The sequence below is a fragment of the Xenopus laevis genome, chromosome 8S (assembly GCF_017654675.1).
Source record: "Xenopus laevis strain J_2021 chromosome 8S, Xenopus_laevis_v10.1, whole genome shotgun sequence".
NCBI lineage: Eukaryota > Metazoa > Chordata > Amphibia > Anura > Pipidae > Xenopus > Xenopus laevis.
Window position 1 is genome coordinate 52,758,912 of NC_054386.1, and position 22,075 is coordinate 52,780,986.

A 22,075-nucleotide genomic window follows, 5' to 3' on the forward strand; every position below is an offset into this window, starting at 1 on the left:
AATGGAGATAATGGTAGCCTGTCCTGCAGTTAACTAGTCCATATGCTTTTTTGAAGAAGTGCCTGCTGGGGGAAAGGATAAAAGATTTGAGTCACTGGTGAGGAAGGGTGCATAACATTGTCACCCCCTAGTGATTTAAGATTTAAGGCATAGGGCTCCACATTTTTGGAAAAAGCCTCATATGTGTGAAAACCTCAGACCCCAAGTGTTCAGAAGAAATGGGAACCCTTGGGCTATCACCAGACGATCTGGTTTTAACATGGGTTGTCCAGATCAAAACTACCTGTCCAGATTTGAAAAGTCTGATAATCATGTCATAATCCATGGCATCACCAGTATATCCATAACATCATAATTCAGCCTCCTGTCCAGACCTTCCATCCATAAAAGGTGGTAACTCTACTCCAGGGTTCCAACAGAAGGTTGCCTTGGTAGAACACATGTTCTGAAAATGATGCAACACACACTTCTATACAAAAGTTGCACTAATTTGTATCAGAACACTAGTGCAAGTTACTGTATATGTTTTGGCGCCACATGTGCAAGTGCGGCAAAAGCTTGGTAAAAACTTGGAGCACAACCACTACTGAATTATGGAATAAATTGCTTTATTATGAGCAAAATACCATGGCAAATTGCCAAATTTCCAAAACTGCACTTTGCACACTGCACTACTGATTATAAAGGACCCTTATTTGCTTTAGGCTTGTTGCTGGTTATTTTTAGGTAATTTTCACTAAATTGAAATGTGCTTTATGTAATTTTGGGTTCGATTTATTTAAGCTTTAGCAAGGTCCAAATTTATCTCAGTATTTCTAATATCAAACTTCGAGCAACTCTGAATTCTCGAATGGACCTTATTTGTGAAGAAAAAAAGCCTGAAAAAATAGGGTCGGGCAAACTTCGGAGCTTCCCCCGAAAACTCTGAATTTCGTTTTTTGCGCAGAAACCCTGAAATCACTGGGACCTTTCCCACTGACTTATACAGAGCTTTTAGACCATCGGACTTTAATAAATCTCGAAAAATTCTTAGTTTTTTTTCTTTTTTGCTCCGAAAACTACGAATTATTCAAGGTCCGGATATTCGGACCTTGATAAATAACCCCCAAAGAGTATACATATATTTTAAAAACATATTTTAACATATTTTAAAAGGATGAATTTTTCTTGATGGGGTAGTTAGGGCGGCTGTCCTACATACTAACCAACTTATCTGTTCTTATCTGCACTGCAATTTATCTAGAGAGGAGTGATAAGAAAGTTAATAAAGCAGGTTTGGGTGATGTCTTGTTTTTTTGTAACAATACTTAAAGGACCAGTAACATCAAAAAAAATTTAAAAAACGTATACATCGAAAAAAAACACCAACACAAATAAAACTTTAAAATAGCAAAGCCTTTATTAAGAAATAACTTACAGAAACTTCGCTTCCCCTCCTCTTCCAAAAAGGTGACAGGGCAACCATAAATCCTGTGGCGATTGATTTCTCCTCCCTGGCTATTCTACTGACAGCATGTGAAGGAGCGTGGGCTGGGAAGAGAAACAATGGAGTGCACTGAGGAGCATGGGGGCCTGCTGTCTGCACTGTGGATCAGCACTTGCACCAGTTGTCCTGTCACTGTCCTGACACCTCGCCTCATTCGGAAAGGGCATTCACCCATGGAAACTCTCATCCTCCTTTTCCAGCAGCTGCACTCTGGCTTCGGGCTCTCTCTCCAGCTTCAGCATTGGGGGATTATCCAGAAGCTCAAATGGAGCTGCCCTAGTTTCAGACACTTTCAGCTGCGGGGCTCCCCCGGTCCAGCGCCTTCTCACTCACTGCCAGCCCCCTCCTCATCCACCGATCCCTGCACCGCCGCCTCCACTACTGAAGTGTCCCAGACCTGCTGCACTATAGTCCGTGCCATGTCTCCCCAGTGGGGAGTGGAGGAAGCCCTGCAGAGATGGAGAGCTATACCGGCCCCTGGGCTTTTGCACATCGATCCAGCCGGCTCCAACTTCCCACCAACTGGAGGCCCCTCCGACTGCAGCTGCACTTCCCCGGGGTGCGAGGGTTTGAACCAGGACAGCACCTGGGGACCCCCGCTTACCGGAAACACAGAGTACTCGTTAGCAAAGGGGGAGGCGGCCGTCATTGATCTGCTACTCCCTCTGCCGCCTCCACTACCACAGCTTCCTCCAGAAGTGAGTGAGAAGGCTCTGAACCCGGGGGAGCCCCTACAGCGCAGACAGCAGCCCTCCATGCTCCTCAGCTCTTCCCAGCCCATGCTCCTTCACATGCTGTCAGTAGAATAGCCAGGAAGGAGAAATCAAGCGCCGCAGGATGAATGGTTGCCCTGACATCTTTTCTGAGGGGAAGTGGAGTTTCTGTAAGTTATTTCTTAATAAAGGCTTTGTGATTTTAAAGTTTAATTTGTGTTGGTGTTTACTAACAAAAAATTTGATGTTACTGGTCCTTTAAGAATTTTGGCACAGAGTTTTCTCTGTATGCTCCACCTAGTGCCAGAGTCAAGGGCTATCATATTTGCTCCTCATTATTTTTACAATGACAACATTGCACCTCATGGAAATTATATGCAAAAACTGTTATAGTTGTTTAGTTAGAAAACTCAGTGGACTGGTATTTCCAAGACAATTAAAGTCTAAATGCTAACCATTCAGTTATTATATACAGCAAACCCTAGCCATGGTATTTACATAAGCCCTAACAGGTACTTTTCCTTTTATTCAACAGAAGAAGCTGAACAGAGAGTGTGTTTTTCGAGAGCAATTTGAAGAGAATTGGTACAACACGTATGCCTCCACCTTGTATAAACACGCAGACTCGGACCGGCAATTGTATGTGGCTTTAAACAAGGATGGCTCCCCAAGAGATGGATACAGGACTAAGCGATACCAGAAGTTCACAAATTTCTTACCAAGACCAGTGGATCCTTTGAAATTACCGGTTATGTACAGAGACCTTTATCACTATAGGTGATATTCCCAGACTGCTCGTGCTATATGTACATACCCTGGGTCGACTGCTAGGCTACCATTTCAAAATGCTTTTTGTTTGAAAGCATGATCCCTTTGTAGGGTGGCAAGTGGGCATTTTTAAAGGGTTGGAGAGAGAGAGAGAGAGAGAGAGAGAGAGAGAGAGAGAGAGAGAGAGAGAGAGAGAGAGAGAGAGAGAGGGAGCCTTTTGAATATAGACTACTTTATCTTTTTATTAAGAAGATGCTTAAGTTTGTAAATAATTCTAAGACAACAGGTACTCTGTACCAAATGCTACCATCAAACCTTTACCACTGGTTCCTAATCTACTTTTACCACTGATTCCTAGTCTCTGGAACTCTCTATAAATAACAATTCCTGTGCTTGGTTGAATTAAGAGTAGGCCTTCAGTAGTGATGGTAGTGAAGTCCCTTGCTGCCATATTAAGCCTTCCATTACTGAGTGCTTTAGATAAGAGAGTGATGGTATTTTCTTAGTATCATCATTTTAAAAAAGGGGACATGTATTTGTTCATGCTTATATAAAAACAGCCTTAGGGTGAGATTCTTTTTGGAATCTCTGATAAATAAAAGCAGGATTATGTGTACAACATGGAGCCATACTGGTACTGTGGTATTTAGATATTTGAAATCCTCCCCAATACAAGAATTTTTCAGAAATAAACGTCTGAATAAAAGCCTAAAAAATCACCTCTAGTAACTAAACCACAAAAAACTACTTAACGACTGTGAAAAAAAAATCACTGAATTCATCCACACACAAAAAAGATAACTAAGTCTAATGGCCAGCCTGTGACCCTTCAGATGTTGCTGAACTCCAAGTACTCCTTCATAGCTTATGGCTTGAAGGTGTAGCTTTAACAAAATGTGGAATGCTGAGTCCAACCTCTGAACAACTGTTGAATTCTGAAGACAAATGCATCTCTTTTTAAGGACCACTATACCATCATTTATACATGTTGCTTGTGATTTGTCTAGTGGAAATGTTAGGGTGAATGTATAATTAGTTTCCTTCTGTCTCTTTTCCACTAGCATCTATAAACGTGTTAACATTTAGCTTGCCTAAGACCCAACATCATTTTTCATAAGCCTTATATTGTGTTGTAATGTCCTAACAAAAAAAGCTAAGTATACATGGGAATCGTATTAGCTGAGGCAAGACCCATGGCCTGAAGCAAATAATGACACAGCTTAAGTAATGACAATTCAAATTGAGGGTATAGTGGTCTTTTTAAGCAAATATAAGCCTCCCAAATAGCCTCTGTACTAAATGACATGTATGTTATAGGCAGGTTTGTTTCCTCGAGTAGGGAAAGTATATTCTCCCTGTATTATTCAGGATTCTCAGCATTACCACTATGTGTAAACTACAACCAAATGTATACTTTTTTAACAAAAAGAAAAAAAATCCGAAAAAGTCTAAACACAGATCCACTTATCTATCAAGCACACATACCACAAACCATCTCAGTTCTTAGAAACGTCTGCACTTAAAGGTCGATGCCAAAATTATGTTATTAGTGCATAGCACGTGTATTGTCGGTATGGGATATTTGTATGTAATTCAGTTTTAATGTCATCTCAGAGTTTGATATATGCTTAGATCTGGTGAAGACCAAAATAATTTGTATGATATTGAGACAATAATATATGACTATGGGCTGCAAATACTCGTTGTCACACTGCATCTCCCAATTCTCGTTTTTTGTGAGGGCCATCTTGGAATAGGCTTATGAGAAAATGAGCTTGAGCTTGCCCACCTAAATTTGGGAGTTGTTGGGCGATAGTATGTGGTGTAGAAGTGTTGGAATGCCTAGAAGTTCCCAGGGTGGAACAGACAGCACCTGCAGCAGAAGCAGCAGGTGCCAGCATTCTCCATTGGAGCTTGTAGACCACTAAGCTGTTCTCTAGAGTTGCCAATTTTCCTGGGAAAAATATTGGAATTCCTGCTACATTTCTTCCATATTGATTACATTAGCACTAACCAGCACTGGTCAAGTCAACCATACCCACCACCTTCCCCAGAATACCTTGTTATGAGGAAGCTGGATTCGTTTGTAGGGACTCAGACCTGGCCACTTTTATATATACTATATCACATTCAAGTAACTACAACTCTCTAGGCCAGATTCATTTCCATCTGCCAATCAATGAGCATTGTCAATTGGATTTGCTGATAATTTTCAGAACTGGCTTTTCCAGCATTACCCCCAAATCCAGTGGATGAGGTTCTCCACAAATCCTACTTTCGGATTATGGAAATACATGGAACTTAATTACGCAATGCTCCTGTTTTCAAGGAACGTTACTAAAGATACAAGCATGGACACTGTGCATAAGGATAGAAAATATTTATGAAATGTATATGATATTTATTTTATATATTTATTTATTTCAAATAATTTTATTTTTAATAAAATAAGAAATGCTTATGATGACCAGATTTTTCATCAGGAGGAACTAAAAAAATGTCCTACTGAAACAGTAATAACTAAGAATAATTTTGAATATCTAGGAGCTTATCGGAAATAAAATTGTCTTTATATTGTGACGTGTGTGACTTTTTTTTCCTTAATCTAGATTTAGACACCATTGACAAGAAGCAGACCTTAAACAGCCCCCAAACCATAGTTCTAATGTTTGACTCCACAACTGCATATAGAGGGTGACAGCTTATTATACAATGAAGCCTTTTACGAATAGAACCATAGACACATTATATATATACATATACAGGTATGGGACCTGTAATCCAGAATGCTCAGGACCTGCGGCTTTCCAGATAAGGGATCTTTCCGTAATTTGGATCTTCATACCTTGTCTACTAGAAAATCATGCAAACATGACAAAAACCAAATGGGCTGGTTTTGCTTTTTAATTTTTTAATTATATCTTAGTTGGGCTCAAGTACAATGTACTGTTTTATTAAAAAAATGAAATAATTTTTAAAATTGAGTCTATGGGAGCTTTTTCATAATTTGGAATTTTCTGGATGACAGGTTTCCAAATAACGGATTCCATACCTGTATACAGTATAGATAGATTCTTTCTTTCTTTCTTTCTTTCTTTCTTTCTTTCTTTCTTTCTTTCTTTCTTTCTTTCTTTCTTTCTTTCTTTCTTGTCATACATTAGATAGCGTTAAGAAGGGGTTGGATGGCTTTTTAGCAAGGGAGGGAATACAGGGTTAAGGAAGATAGCTCATAGTACAAGTTGATCCAGGGACTGGTCCGATTGTCATCTTGGAGTCAGGAAGAGTTGATCCAGGGACTGATCCGATTGTCATCTTGGAGTCAGGAAGGAATTAAAATGTTTTTTTTGCCTTCCTCTGGATCAACTAGCAATTAGGCAGGTTTTATATAGACTTAAAAGGTTGAACTTAATGGATGCGTCTTGTTTCAACCTAACTTACTATGTTACTAACATGACCTTATGTTGGTAGGCGCCACTCTAAGGTAAGGTAAAATACCATTATAAAGCACCAACATATTCTGTAGCTCTGTAAAATGGAAGGGTATAACATACATACACTGACCCCAGGCGTGTTTCGGGGCTGTAACATCTGGAGGCGGGACACATCGCTAGCACAGAGAGCGAAATTTTGCTCTCTGTGCTAGAAAAGCCGGATTTCCGGCTCTTAAGGTTACCATGTCTTTTTGCCGCCCCTGGTAACTCCTAGGGAGCTGCCACCTGAGGCAAGATTCTCACCTTGCCTCATGGTAGAAACACTCCTGACTGACCCATCCATGAGATTTAGAGGGCCTTGTTATTTAGATGGAAAATCGAAGAATGAGCATGCACTTCTGTGACACACTAGGTTGGATAAAGTCTTGATCTTTATTCCATAGATTAAAACAACTGTCCTGAGGTGTTTCGTATCATAGGTGCATTTCAAAAACAAACTGTTGCACATATTTAAACCTCAAAAGAAGATATGACGTGAGGACAAACCTCACTCAAAATTTTAACCCTATGGGTACTGTTTAACACATAATACGTGTGTGTGTGTGTGTGTATATATATATATATATATATATATATATATATATATATATCTCATTAAATTAATAGTTAAATCATAAATAATGAATTATAAACATAGCTGCTATTAAAGCGAATTATATCCAAAAAGAGGAAATGTATATATAACTACAAAAAACAGTATAAAAATTATATAAAATAGAAAACTTTACAGGGTATCAAAATATCAGTTTAAACAGGCAACTAAGTTCATATTCACAATTATTTTTAACATCCAACTCAAAATTACACAATAAATTAATCCAATTCAAAAAATGGCATAGAGTTCATTCCGACTTGGTAGAATTGTCTCTAGGGAGCACTCTGACTCCAACTCACTGTGTGCTGCACATGAAAAACTGCTCCAGGTAGCATCAAAATCAATTATTCTTGTGTAAGGCACGGAGCACCACATAGAGTAAAAAATCCAATGTTTATTCGTCCATTAAAATAGTACAAAAAATGTATTCCAAAAATCGCCTGAAGTGCACAGAACCATTGCACTTGATGCATTTCGTAGCCCTACGGCCACTTTCTACAAAAGCTTAACGGTTCATACTCAATCAAGGTTTTAAAACCTCCAAAATACCCTCCCATATAATCATTAACCCCTCCACATCCACGAATTAACATAGGGCTATAAAAATAAAAGGGAAGGGGGGAAAGGGAACAGGGAAAGCACCTATGTAATGCATTTCAAAAGAATATATACAGTCTATCACTTGGTTAAGCACTTCAAGGAGTGTATACAAATCACAATGTTATGGTAACACAATCCCAGAATATACAAAGTTGATTGTATTTCACAAAAATATACATAGTATCATGGTATTAGAAACAAAATCTTATCACAAACTGAAACATTATATAATACATACACAAAATGAAAAATTATATATCAAAAATCTCAAAGAAGTATATATAGATCAATAAAAGCAAGAAACCTCCCTTTCCCGATTCAAACCCCCAAATTCCTCTGTTGTCCTAAGATGGTATATCCAACTAGATGGTGTCGTTTCTGAAGAAACCACAAGATGTTGGCTTTGAAACGCAAGAGGTGTTGGGGCCAGTCACCCCTGGTGCATAGAGAGTACACAAAGTTGGTAGAATCTGGTTTAAAACTGTGAAAATTGAAGCAGATCAAATTGTACCATTAAAATCAATCCAAAAAACCTGATTGGCTGTTTTTGGCTCCACCCACTTTTAAAATTTGAACCCCAGTCCCCCTGTGACCGACTGTGCCAAGTTTGATGTCCCTGCCAGTAACTGTGAAAGAATGGCAGCAACTTATATATTGACATTGATTAGCAATAGGTAACATTTGATTGGCTGTTTTAAGCTCCACCCAGTTTTCCGAATTTTCACCCTAGTCACCCAGTCATGGTCTGTACCAAGTTTGGGGCCTCTGGCTTTAAAACTGTGAGAATGGCAGCATTTGAAACTTTTCCATTGAAGTCAATAGGTAAAATCTGATTGGCTGTTATTGGCTCCGCCCACTTTTCCTAAATTTTGACCACAGTCACCCAGTGAGTAATTGTGCTGAGTTTGGGACACTTGGCATGTACGCTGTAATAATCGCAGCAATTTGGCGTTTTTTATTAAGGTCAATGGCTGAAATCCGATTGGCTGTTGTTGCCCCGCCCCCTTTTTTCCCTAATTCTGAACCAGAGTCACCAAGTGACTAACACTTTAAGGTTTCGGAATCATGACATTTAACATGTAAAAATGGCAGCAATTTTATGTTTTTCTCTTGAAAATCAATGAATGACATTTGATTAGTTGTTGGTGGCTCCACCCACTTTTCCTAACTTTGAAGCGCAAACACCCAGTGACCACATTTGTGATATTCGAGGTCCATGACATCAATAATGTGCAAATGGCAGCAATTTAAATTTTTCCCATTGAAATCATCAAAGAAATCTGATTGGTTGTTTTTGGCTCCACCCACTTTTCCATATTTTGATCCCGGTCCTCCAGTGACCAACTGTGCCAAGTTTGAGGACCCTCCCATGAACAATCTAAGAGCGGCGACAGTTTTAACTTTTCCCACTTAAACAAATGGCTAATATTTGATTGGCTGTGGTAGACTCCGCCCACTTTTCCAAATTGTAACCCCAGTGACCCATGGTGCCAAGTTTTGGGTCTCTGGCTTTAACACTGTGGGAATGACAGTGTTTGACATTTTCTCATTGAAGTCAATAGGGAAAATCTGATTGGCTGTTTGTTGCTCCGCCCACTTTTTGGGGTCCCCAAAATGTGACAGAACTTTTCAGGTTGACCCCATGACTAAGTGACCCAAGTTTGGTGAGTGTAACTTAAATGCTGTACGAGTGGCAAAAGTTTCAAATTTCCCAATGAAAGTCTATGGGAAAAAATGGGGTCTTTGGGGGGCCGCCACAGGGCCACGGAGGGTGGGATTGCTTAACAGAGCACAAGCAACCTATTCGGGTATGAGCCCAACAAGTGTGCAAAGTTTCATAATTGTACTCCTAAAACTCTGGGAGGAGTAGCGTTTAGAAAATTGCTAAAATTTCATTGGCTGTTGGTAGCTCCGCCCACTTTGGGGTGCCCCCCCAAAATACATATTTTTATTCGGGGTGGCACCAACAATATTTGGTCCGAGTTTGGGGAGTGTAGCTTCAAAACTGTACGAGCGGCAGCGATTTGAAAATTTTCCCTGTCAAAGTCAATACGAAAAACGGCGTCTTCGGTGGTCCGCCGCACGGGCGCAGTGGGTGGGATCGCTTACTAAAGCACAAGCAATGTACTTTGCTATAAGGCGAATAGGTGTGGAAAGTTTGGCGCTTGTACCCCTAAAACTGTAGGAGGAGTAGCGTTTAGAAAATGGGGGGCGCTAATAATAATAATAACTAGAGGGTGTCGTTTCTGAAGAAACCACGGGATGTTGGCTATGAAACGCTATAGGTGTCTTGCCCAGTCGCCCCCGGTGCCTAGAGAGTACACAAAGTCGGTAGAATCCGGATTAAAACGGTGAAATTTAAAGCCAATCCAATTTTACCATTGAAATCCATTCAAACAAACTGGCTATTTTTGGCTCTGCCCACTTTTAAAAATTTGCATCCCAGTCACCCCTTCACCAAATGGACCAAGTTTGAGCACTCTTACATTAAAGGGATACTGTCATCGGAAAACATGTTTTTTTCAAAATGCATCAGTTAATAGTGCTGCTCCAGCAGAATTCTGCACTGAAACCCATTTCTCAAAAGAGCAAACAGATTTTTTTATATTCAATTTTGAAATCTGACATGGGGCTAGACATTTTGTCAATTTCCCAGCTGTCCCTGGTCATGTGACTTGTGCCTGCACTTTAGGAGATAAATGCTTTCTGGCAGGCTGCTGTTTTTCCTTCTCAATGTAACTGAATGTGTCTCAGTGAGACATGGGTTTTTACTATTGAGTGCTGTTCTTAGATCTACCAGGCAGCTGTTATCTTGTGTTAGGGAGCTATTATCTGGTTACCTTCCCATTGTTCTTTTGTTTGGCTGCTGGGGGGGAAAAGGGAGGGGGTGACATCACTCCAACTTGCAGTACAGCAGTAAAGAGTGATTGAAGTTTATCAGAGCACAAGTCACATGACTTGGGGCAGCTGGGAAATTGACAATATGTCTAGCCCCATGTCCGATTTCAAAATTGAATATAAAAATATCTGTTTGCTCTTTTGAGAAATGGATTTCAGCACAAAATTCTGCTGGAGCAGCACTATTAACCGATTCATTTTGAAAAAAATGTTTTTTCCCATGACAGTATCCCTTTAACAGTGTAAGATTGACAGGAATTTAAATATTCCCATTGAATAGCGTTTGGTAAAATGTGATTGGCTGTCTTAAGCTCCGCCCAGTTTTCTGAATTTTAACCCCAGTTACCTAGTCATGGTCAGTGCCAAGTTTGGGGCCTCCGGTTTGAAAACTGTGAGAACGGCGGTAATACAAAATTTTACATTAAAGTCAAGAGGTGAAAACTGATTGGCTGTTTTTGGCTCCACCCACTTTTCCTAAATTTTGACCGCAGTCACCCAGTGAGTAATTGAGTCAAGTTTGGTACACCTAGCATTTAAACTGTGATAATAGCAGCAGTTTATCATTTTGTTGTTGCCCCGCCCCTTTTTTTCCTAATTATGAACCACAGTCACTCAGTGACTAACATTTCAAAGTTTGTGAATGCTGTGATTTAATGTGTAAAAATGGCAGCATTTTTATTTTTTTCTAGTGAAAATCAATGAATGAAATTCGATTGGTTGTTGGTGGCTCCGCCCACTTTTTCTAAACTTGAAGTGGAAACCCCCAGCGGCCACATTTGTGATATTCAAGGTCCCTGACATCAATACTGTGAGAATGGCAGCCTTCTTAATTGTTCCCATTAAAATCAATCAAAGAAATCTGATTGGCTGTCTTAAGCTCCGCCCAGTTTTCTGAATTTTAACCCCAGTTACCTAGTCATGGTCAGTGCTAAGTTTGGGACCTCTGGTTTTAAAACTGTGAGAACGGCAGTAATCAAAAATTTTACATTGAAGTCAATAGGTGAAAACTGATTGGCCGTTTTTGGCTCCACCCACTTTTCCTAAATTTTGACCGCAGTCACCCAGTGAGTAATTGAGCCAAGTTTGGTACACCTAGCATTTAAACCGTGATAATAGCAGCAGTTTATCATTTTTAATTAAGGTCAATGGCTGAAATCTGATTGGCTGTTGTTGCCCCCGCCCCTTTTTTTTCCTAATTGTGAACCACAGTCACTCAGTGACTAACATTCCAAAGTTTGGGAATGCTGTCATTTATTGTGTAAAAATGGCAGCATTTTTATTTTTTTCTATTGAAAATCAATTAATGAAATTCGATTGGTTGTTGGTGGCTCCGCCCACTTTTTTCTAAACTTGAAGTGGAAACCCCCAGCGACCACATTTGTGATATTCAAGGTCCCTGACATCAATACTGAGAGAATGGCAGCCTTCTTAATTGTTCTCATTAAAATCAATCAAAGAAATCTGATTGGTTGGTTTTGGCTCCACCCACTTTTCTTAATTTTAATCCCAGTCCCCCAGTGACCAACTGTGGCCAAGTTTGAGGACCCTGCCATTAACCGTCTAAGAGCGGCAGCAGTTTAACATTTTCCTATTTATTTGAATGGCTGAAATTTGATTGGCTGTTGTAGACTCCGCCCACTTTAGGTAAATTTTAGCCGAGTCACCCAGTGACCCACGGTGCCAAGTTTGGGAGAGCTCTAGCTTTAATACTGTGAGAATTACAGCTGTTTACATTTTCTCATTGAAGTCAATAGGGAAAATCTGATTGGTTGTTTGCGGCTCCGCCCACTTTTTTGGGTCCCCAAAATAGGACAGAATTTTTCAGTTTCACCCCATGACTAATGAGCCAAGTTTGGTGAGTGTAACTTCAAAGCTGTACAAGTGGCAAAAGTTTCAAGTTTTCCAATGAAAGTCTATGGGGAAAAAAGGGGTCGTCGGGGGATCGCCACAGGGGCACGGAGGTTGGGATCGCTTAACAAAGCACAAGCAACCTATTCGAGTATGAGTCGAACAAGTGTGCAAAGTTTCATAATTGTACTCCTAAAACTCTGGGAGGAGTAGCGTTTAGAAAATTGCTCAATTTTCATTGGGCATTGGTAGCTCCGCCCACTTTGGGGTGCCCCCCCAAAATACTTATTTTTATTCGGGGTGACATCAACTATATGTGGTCCGAGTTTGGGGACTGTATCTTCAAAACTGTACAAGTGGCAGCGATTTGAAATTTTTCCCTGTCAATCTCAATGGGAAAAAAGGGGTCGTCGGGGGGTCGCCACAGGGGCGGGGTGGGTGGGATCGCTTATTAAAGCACAAGCAATGTACTTTGCTATAAGAGGAATAAGTGTGGAAAGTTTGGCGCTTGCACCCCTAAAACTGTAGGAGGAGTAGCGTTTAGAAAATGGGGTTCGCCAAGAATAATAATAACTAGAGAGGTACATTTCCTGAAGAAAATGTGAGTGGTGCTTGCCGTGGCAAAACTCAGGCCCAAATCTGATTGGCTGTTGTTGCCCCGCCCCTTTTTTTCCTAATTGTGAACTACAGTCACTCAGTGACTAACATACCAAAGTTTGGGAATGCTGTCATTTAATGTGTAAAAATGGCAGCATTTCTATTTTTTTCTATTGAAAATCAATGAATGAAATTTGATTGGTTGTTGGTGGCTCCGCCCACTTTTTCTAAACTTGAAGTGGAAACCCCCAGCGACCACATTTGTGATATTCAAGGTCCCTGACATAAATACTGAGAGAATGGCAGCCTTCTTAATTTTTCCGATTAAAACCAATCAAAGAAATCTGATTGGTTGGTTTTGGCTCCACCCACTTTCTTAATTTTAATCCCAGTCCCCCAGTGACCAACTGTGCCAACTTTGAGGAGGCTGCCATTAACCGTCTAAGAGCGGCAGCAGTTTAAAATTTTCCTATTTAATTGAATGGCTGAAATTTGATTGGCTGTTGTAGACTCCGCCCACTTTTTGTAAATTTTGGCTGCAGTCACCCAGTGACCCACGGTGCCAAGTTTGGGAGCTCTGGCTTTATTACTGTGAGAATTACAGCTGTTTACATTTTCTCATTGAAGTCAATAGGGAAAATCTGATTGGTTGTTTGCGGCTCCGCTCACTTTTTTGGGTCCCCAAAATAGGACAGAAAAGTCACAACACCCCATTCCCGAATAAGCTGAACGGTTTGACACCTCATTCATGGGTCTGCGACAAACTAATTATTCGATAAATTCCCCATTATAAGTCAATGGGGCAAATTTGGGGACCTCTCCTGCCCCGGGGGTAAAACTTATACCCTCGTGTGGGGTATCATCTGACACAGGTCGCAAACCTCTTCAAATGTGGTAAATTTAACGTTTCTACAAGATTCCCTCTCTGCGCTAGAATCCGTCAAAAGTTGGCCTCAATGTTAATCTATGGGACTTTTCGGGGTGGTTAATTGCCCCCGAAGGGGCAATTAACCACCCACCCCTTAGAAAAGTCATACCACCCCATTCCCGATTAAGCCGCACGATTTGACACCTCATTCATGGGTCTAGGACAAACGGTGCGGGACTAGTTACGCGCCAAACTTTCATACGGAAGAAGAATAAAAATAAGTTTGCAAGATAACAGTAGTGATGCTTTGCTTCGCAAGCACCACTAAATAAGTTTGCAAGATAACAGTAGTGATGCTTTGCTTCGCAAGCACCACTAAAAAAATAAGTTTGCAAGATAACAGTAGTGATGCTTTGCTTCGCAAGCACCACTAAAGATAACAGTAGTGATGCTTTGCTTCGCAAGCACCACTAACAAGATAACAGTAGTGATGCTTTGCTTCGCAAGCACCACTAATAAGAAGAAGAACGAGCTGAACTCGAAGAACAGTATGTTGGCTATTTCATAGCCAACATAACTAGAGGGTGTCGTTTCTGAAGAAACCACGGGATGTTGGCTATGAAACGCTATAGGTGTCTTGCCCAGTCGCCCCCGGTGCCTAGAGAGTACACAAAGTCGGTAGAATCCGGATTAAAATGGTGAAATTTAAAGCCAATCCAATTTTACCATTGAAATCCATTCAAACAAACTGGCTATTTTTGGCTCCGCCCACTTTTAAAAATTTGCATCCCAGTCACCCCTTCACCAAATGGACCAAGTTTGAGCACTCTTACATTAACAGTGTAAGATTGACAGGAATTTAAATATTCCCATTGAATAGCGTTTGGTAAAATGTGATTGGCTGTCTTAAGCTCCACCCAGTTTTCTGAATTTTAACCCCAGTTACCTAGTCATGGTCAGTGCCAAGTTTGGGGCCTCCGGTTTTAAAACTGTGAGAACGGCGGTAATACAAAATTTTACATTAAAGTCAAGAGGTGAAAACTGATTGGCTGTTTTTGGCTCCACCCACTTTTCCTAAATTTTGACCGCAGTCACCCAGTGAGTAATTGAGTCAAGTTTGGTACACCTAGCATTTAAACTGTGATAATAGCAGCAGTTTATCATTTTTCTTTAAGGTCAATGGCTGAAATCTGATTGGTTGTTGTTGCCCCGCCCCTTTTTTTCCTAATTATGAACCACAGTCACTCAGTGACTAACATTTCAAAGTTTGTGAATGCTGTGATTTAATGTGTAAAAATGGCAGCATTTTTATTTTTTTCTAGTGAAAATCAATGAATGAAATTCGATTGGTTGTTGGTGGCTCCGCCCACTTTTTCTAAACTTGAAGTGGAAACCCCCAGCGGCCACATTTGTGATATTCAAGGTCCCTGACATCAATACTGTGAGAATGGCAGCCTTCTTAATTGTTCCCATTAAAATCAATCAAAGAAATCTGATTGGCTGTCTTAAGCTCTGCCCAGTTTTCTGAATTTTAACCCCAGTTACCTAGTCATGGTCAGTGCTAAGTTTGGGACCTCTGGTTTTAAAACTGTGAGAACGGCAGTAATCAAAAATTTTACATTGAAGTCAATAGGTGAAAACTGATTGGCCGTTTTTGGCTCCACCCACTTTTCCTAAATTTTGACCGCAGTCACCCAGTGAGTAATTGAGCCAAGTTTGGTACACCTAGCATTTAAACCGTGATAATAGCAGCAGTTTATCATTTTTAATTAAGGTCAATGGCTGAAATCTGATTGGCTGTTGTTGCCCCGCCCCTTTTTTTCCTAATTGTGAACCACAGTCACTCAGTGACTAACATTCCAAAGTTTGGGAATGCTGTCATTTATTGTGTAAAAATGGCAGCATTTTTATTTTTTTCTATTGAAAATCAATGAATGAAATTCGATTGGTTGTTGGTGGCTCCGCCCACTTTTTCTAAACTTGAAGTGGAAACCCCCAGCGACCACATTTGTGATATTCAAGGTCCCTGACATCAATACTGAGAGAATGGCAGCCTTCTTAATTGTTCCCATTAAAATCAATCAAAAAAATCTGATTGGTTGGTTTTGGCTCCACCCACTTTTCTTAATTTTAATCCCAGTCCCCCAGTGACCAACTGTACCAAGTTTGAGGACCCTGCCATTAACCGTCTAAGAGCGGCAGCAGTTTAACATTTTCCTATTTATTTGAATGGCTGAAATTTGATTGGCTGTTGTAGACTCCGGCCACTTTAGGTAAATTTTAGCCGAGTCACCCAGTGACCCACGGTGCCAAGTTTGGGAGAGCTCTAGCTTTAATACTGTGAGAATTACAGCTGTTTACATTTTCTCATTGAAGTCAATAGGGAAAATCTGATTGGTTGTTTGCGGCTCCGCCCACTTTTTTGGGTCCCCAAAATAGGACAGAATTTTTCAGTTTCACCCCATGACTAAATGAGCCAAGTTTGGTGAGTGTAACTTCAAAGCTGTACAAGTGGCAAAAGTTTCAAGTTTTCCAATGAAAGTCTATGGGGAAAAAGGGGTCGTCGGGGGGTCGCCACAGGGGCACGGAGGTTGGGATCGCTTAACAAAGCACAAGCAACCTATTCGAGTATGAGTCGAACAAGTTTGCAAAGTTTCATAATTGTACTCCTAAAACTCTGGGAGGAGTAGCGTTTAGAAAATTGCTCAATTTTCATTGGGCGTTGGTAGCTCCGCCCACTTTGGGGTGCCCCCCCAAAATACTTATTTTTATTCGGGGTGACATCAACTATATGTGGTCCGAGTTTGGGGACTGTATCTTCAAAACTGTACAAGTGGCAGCGATTTGAAATTTTTCACTGTCAATCTCAATGGGAAAAAAGGGGTCGTCGGGGGGTCGCCACAGGGGCGGGGTGGGTCCCCAAAATAGGACAGAATTTTTCAGCTTCACCTCATGACTAAATGACCCAAGTTTGGTGAGTGTAACTTCAAAGCTGTACAAGTGGCAAAAGTTTCAAGTTTTCCAATGAAAGTCTATGGGGAAAAATGGGGTCGTCGGGGGGTCGCCACAGGGGCACGGAGGGTGGGATCGCTTAACAAAGCACAAGCAACCTATTCGGGTATGAGCCGAACAAGTGTGCAAAGTATCATAATTGTACTCCTAAACCTCTGGGAGGAGTAGCGTATAGAAAATTGCTAAATTTTCATTGGGCGTTGGTAGCTCCGCCCACTTTGGGGTGCCCCCCCAAAATACTTATTTTTATTCGGGGTGACATCAACAATATGTGGTCCGAGTTTGGGGACTGTATCTTCAAAACTGTACGAGTGGCGGCGATTTGAAATTTTTCCCTGTCAAAGTCAATGGGAAAAAAGGGGTCGTCGGGGGGTCGCCACAGGGGCGGGGTGGGTGGGATCGCTTATTAAAGCACAAGCAACGTACTTTGCTATAAGAGGAATAAGTGTGGAAAGTTTGGCGCTTGCACCCCTAAAACTGTAGGAGGAGTAGCGTTTAGAAAATGGGGTTCGCCAATAATAATAATAATTTTAACTAGAGGGTGTCGTTTCTGAAGAAACCACGGGATGTTGGCTATGAAACGCTATAGGTGTCTTGCCCAGTCGCCCCCAGTGCCTAGAAAGTACACAAAGTCGGTAGAATCCGGATTAAAACTGTGAAATTTAAAGCCAATCCAATTTTACCATTGAAATCCATTCAAACAAACTGGCTATTTTTGGCTCCGCCCACTTTTAAAAATTTGCATCCCAGTCACCCCTTCACCAAATGGACCAAGTTTGAGCACTCTTACATTAACAGTGTAAGATTGACAGGAATTTAAATATTCCCATTGAATAGCGTTTGGTAAAATGTGATTGGCTGTCTTAAGCTCCGCCCAGTTTTCTGAATTTTAACCCCAGTTACCTAGTCATGGTCAGTGCCAAGTTTGGGGCCTCCGGTTTTAAAACTGTGAGAACGGCGGTAATACAAAATTTTACATTAAAGTCAAGAGGTGAAAACTGATTGGCTGTTTTTGGCTCCACCCACTTTTCCTAAATTTTGACCGCAGTCACCCAGTGAGTAATTGAGTCAAGTTTGGTACACCTAGCATTTAAACTGTGATAATAGCAGCAGTTTATCATTTTTCTTTAAGGTCAATGGCTGAAATCTGATTGGTTGTTGTTGCCCCGCCCCTTTTTTTCCTAATTATGAACCACAGTCACTCAGTGACTAACATTTCAAAGTTTGTGAATGCTGTCATTTAATGTGTAAAAATGGCAGCATTTTTATTTTTTTCTATTGAAAATCAATGAATGAAATTCGATTGGTTGTTGGTGGCTCTGCCCACTTTTTCTAAACTTGAAGTGGAAACCCCCAGCGACCACATTTGTGATATTCAAGGTCCCTGACATCAATACTGAGAGAATGACAGCCTTCTTAATTGTTCCCATTAAAATCAATCAAAAAAATCTGATTGGCTGTCTTAAGCTCCGCCCAGTTTTCTGAATTTTAACCCCAGTTACCTAGTCATGGTCAGTGCCAAGTTTGGGGCCTCTGGTTTTAAAACTGTGAGAACGGCGGTAATCAAAAATTTTACATTGAAGTCAATAGGTGAAAACTGATTGGCTGTTTTTGGCTCCACCCACTTTTCCTAAATTTTGACCGTAGTCACCCAATGAGTAATTGAGCCAAGTTTCGTACACCTAGCATTTAAACTGTGATAATAGCAGCAGTTTATCATTTTTCATTAAGGTCAATGGCTGAAATCTGATTGGCTGTTGTTGCCCCGCCCCTTTTTTTTCCTAATTGTGAACCACAGTCACTCTGCGACTAACATTCCAAAGTTTGTGAATGCTGTCATTTAATGTGTAAAAATGGCAGCATTTTTATTTTTTTCTATTGAAAATCAATGAATGAAATTCGATTGGTTGTTGGTGGCTCCGCCCACTTTTTCTAAACTTGAAGTGGAAACCCCCAGCGACCACATTTGTGATATTCAAGGTCCCTGACATCAGTACTGAGAGAATGGCAGCCTTCTTAATTGTTCCCATTAAAATCAATCAAAAAAATCTGATTGGTTGGTTTTGGCTCCACCCACTTTTCTTAATTTTAATCCCAGTCCCCCAGTGACCAACTGTGCCAAGTTTGAGGACCCTGCCATTAACCGTCTAAGAGCGGCAGCAGTTTAACATTTTCCTATTTATTTGAATGGCTGAAATTTGATTGGCTGTTGTAGACTCCGCCCACTTTAGGTAAATTTTAGCCGAGTCACCCAGTGACCCACGGTGCCAAGTTTGGGAGAGCTCTAGCTTTAATACTGTGAGAATTACAGCTGTTTACATTTTCTCATTGAAGTCAATAGGGAAAATCTGATTGGTTGTTTGCGGCTCCGCCCACTTTTTTGGGTCCCCAAAATAGGACAGAATTTTTCAGTTTCACCCCATGACTAAATGAGCCAAGTTTGGTGAGTGTAACTTCAAAGCTGTACAAGTGGCAAAAGTTTCAAGTTTTCCAATGAAAGTCTATGGGGAAAAAAGGGGTCGTCGGGGGGTCGCCACAGGGGCACGGAGGTTGGGATCGCTTAACAAAGCACAAGCAACCTATTCGAGTATGAGTCGAACAAGTGTGCAAAGTTTCATAATTGTACTCCTAAAACTCTGGGAGGAGTAGCGTTTAGAAAATTGCTCAATTTTCATTGGGCGTTGGTAGCTCCGCCCACTTTGGGGTGCCCCCCCAAAATACTTATTTTTATTCGGGGTGACATCAACTATATGTGGTCCGAGTTTGGGGACTGTATCTTCAAAACTGTACAAGTGGCAGCGATTTGAAATTTTTCACTGTCAATCTCAATGGGAAAAAAGGGGTCGTCGGGGGGTCGCCACAGGGGCGGGGTGGGTCCCCAAAATAGGACAGAATTTTTCAGCTTCACCTCATGACTAAATGACCCAAGTTTGGTGAGTGTAACTTCAAAGCTGTACAAGTGGCAAAAGTTTCAAGTTTTCCAATGAAAGTCTATGGGGAAAAATGGGGTCGTCGGGGGGTCGCCACAGGGGCACGGAGGGTGGGATCGCTTAACAAAGCACAAGCAACCTATTCGGGTATGAGCCGAACAAGTGTGCAAAGTATCATAATTGTACTCCTAAACCTCTGGGAGGAGTAGCGTATAGAAAATTGCTAAATTTTCATTGGGCGTTGGTAGCTCCGCCCACTTTGGGGTGCCCCCCCAAAATACTTATTTTTATTCGGGGTGACATCAACAATATGTGGTCCGAGTTTGGGGACTGTATCTTCAAAACTGTACGAGTGGCGGCGATTTGAAATTTTCCCTGTCAAAGTCAATGGGAAAAAAGGGGTCGTCGGGGGGTCGCCACAGGGGCGGGGTGGGTGGGATCGCTTATTAAAGCACAAGCAACGTACTTTGCTATAAGAGGAATAAGTGTGGAAAGTTTGGCGCTTGCACCCCTAAAACTGTAGGAGGAGTAGCGTTTAGAAAATGGGGTTCGCCAATAATAATAATAATTTTAACTAGAGGGTGTCGTTTCTGAAGAAACCACGGGATGTTGGCTATGAAACGCTATAGGTGTCTTGCCCAGTCGCCCCCGGTGCCTAGAGAGTACACAAAGTCGGTAGAATCCGGATTAAAACTGTGAAATTTAAAGCCAATCCAATTTTACCATTGAAATCCATTCAAACAAACTGGCTATTTTTGGCTCCGCCCACTTTTAAAAATTTGCATCCCAGTCACCCCTTCACCAAATGGACCAAGTTTGAGCACTCTTACATTAACAGTGTAAGATTGACAGGAATTTAAATATTCCCATTGAATAGCGTTTGGTAAAATGTGATTGGCTGTCTTAAGCTCCGCCCAGTTTTCTGAATTTTAACCCCAGTTACCTAGTCATGGTCAGTGCCAAGTTTGGGGCCTCCGGTTTTAAAACTGTGAGAACGGCGGTAATACAAAATTTTACATTAAAGTCAAGAGGTGAAAACTGATTGGCTGTTTTTGGCTCCACCCACTTTTCCTAAATTTTGACCGCAGTCACCCAGTGAGTAATTGAGTCAAGTTTGGTACACCTAGCATTTAAACTGTGATAATAGCAGCAGTTTATCATTTTTCTTTAAGGTCAATGGCTGAAATCTGATTGGTTGTTGTTGCCCCGCCCCTTTTTTTCCTAATTATGAACCACAGTCACTCAGTGACTAACATTTCAAAGTTTGTGAATGCTGTCATTTAATGTGTAAAAATGGCAGCATTTTTATTTTTTTCTATTGAAAATCAATGAATGAAATTCGATTGGTTGTTGGTGGCTCTGCCCACTTTTTCTAAACTTGAAGTGGAAACCCCCAGCGACCACATTTGTGATATTCAAGGTCCCTGACATCAATACTGAGAGAATGACAGCCTTCTTAATTGTTCCCATTAAAATCAATCAAAAAAATCTGATTGGCTGTCTTAAGCTCCGCCCAGTTTTCTGAATTTTAACCCCAGTTACCTAGTCATGGTCAGTGCCAAGTTTGGGGCTTCTGGTTTTAAAACTGTGAGAACGGCAGTAATCAAAAATTTTACATTGAAGTCAATAGGTGAAAACTGATTGGCTGTTTTTGGCTCCACCCACTTTTCCCAAATTTTGACCGCAGTCACCCAGTGAGTAATTGAGCCACGTTTGGTACACCTAGCATTTAAACCGTGATAATAGCAGCAGTTTATCATTTTTCATTAAGGTCAATGGCTGAAATCGGATTGGCTGTTGTTGCCCCGCCCCTTTTTTTCCTAATTGCAAACCACAGTCACTCGGTGACTAACATTCCAAAGTTTGGGAATGCTGTCATTTAATGTGTAAAAATGACAGCATTTTTATTTTTTTCTATTGAAAATCAATGAATGAAATTTGATTGGTTGTTGGTGGCTCCGCCCACTTTTTCTAAACTTGAAGTGGAAACCCCCAGCGACCACATTTGTGATATTCAAGGTCCCTGACATCAGTACTGAGAGAATGGCAGCCTTCTTAATTGTTCCCATTAAAATCAATCAAAAAAATCTGATTGGTTGGTTTTGGCTCCACCCACTTTTCTTAATTTTAATCCCAGTCCCTCAGTGACCAACTGTGCCAAGTTTGAGGACCCTGCCATTAACCGTCTAAGAGCGGCAGCAGTTTAACATTTTCCTATTTATTTGAATGGCTGAAATTTGATTGGCTGTTGTAGACTCCGCCCACTTTA

General features: G+C 40.9%; 1 protein-coding gene across 1 annotated transcript in view; it reads left to right on the forward strand.

Annotated features, from left to right (window-relative positions):
* Positions 1 to 5,544, forward strand: part of fgf16.S (fibroblast growth factor 16 S homeolog) — a 32,366-nt gene extending 26,822 nt beyond the window's left edge. Inside the window, exon 3 of the mRNA XM_018232936.2 lies at positions 2,735 to 5,544. Coding sequence (XP_018088425.1) covers positions 2,735 to 2,980 — 246 coding nt within the window. The 3' untranslated portion in view covers positions 2,981 to 5,544. The remainder of the gene's footprint in view (positions 1 to 2,734) is intronic.
* Positions 5,545 to 22,075: the final 16,531 nt, after the last annotated feature.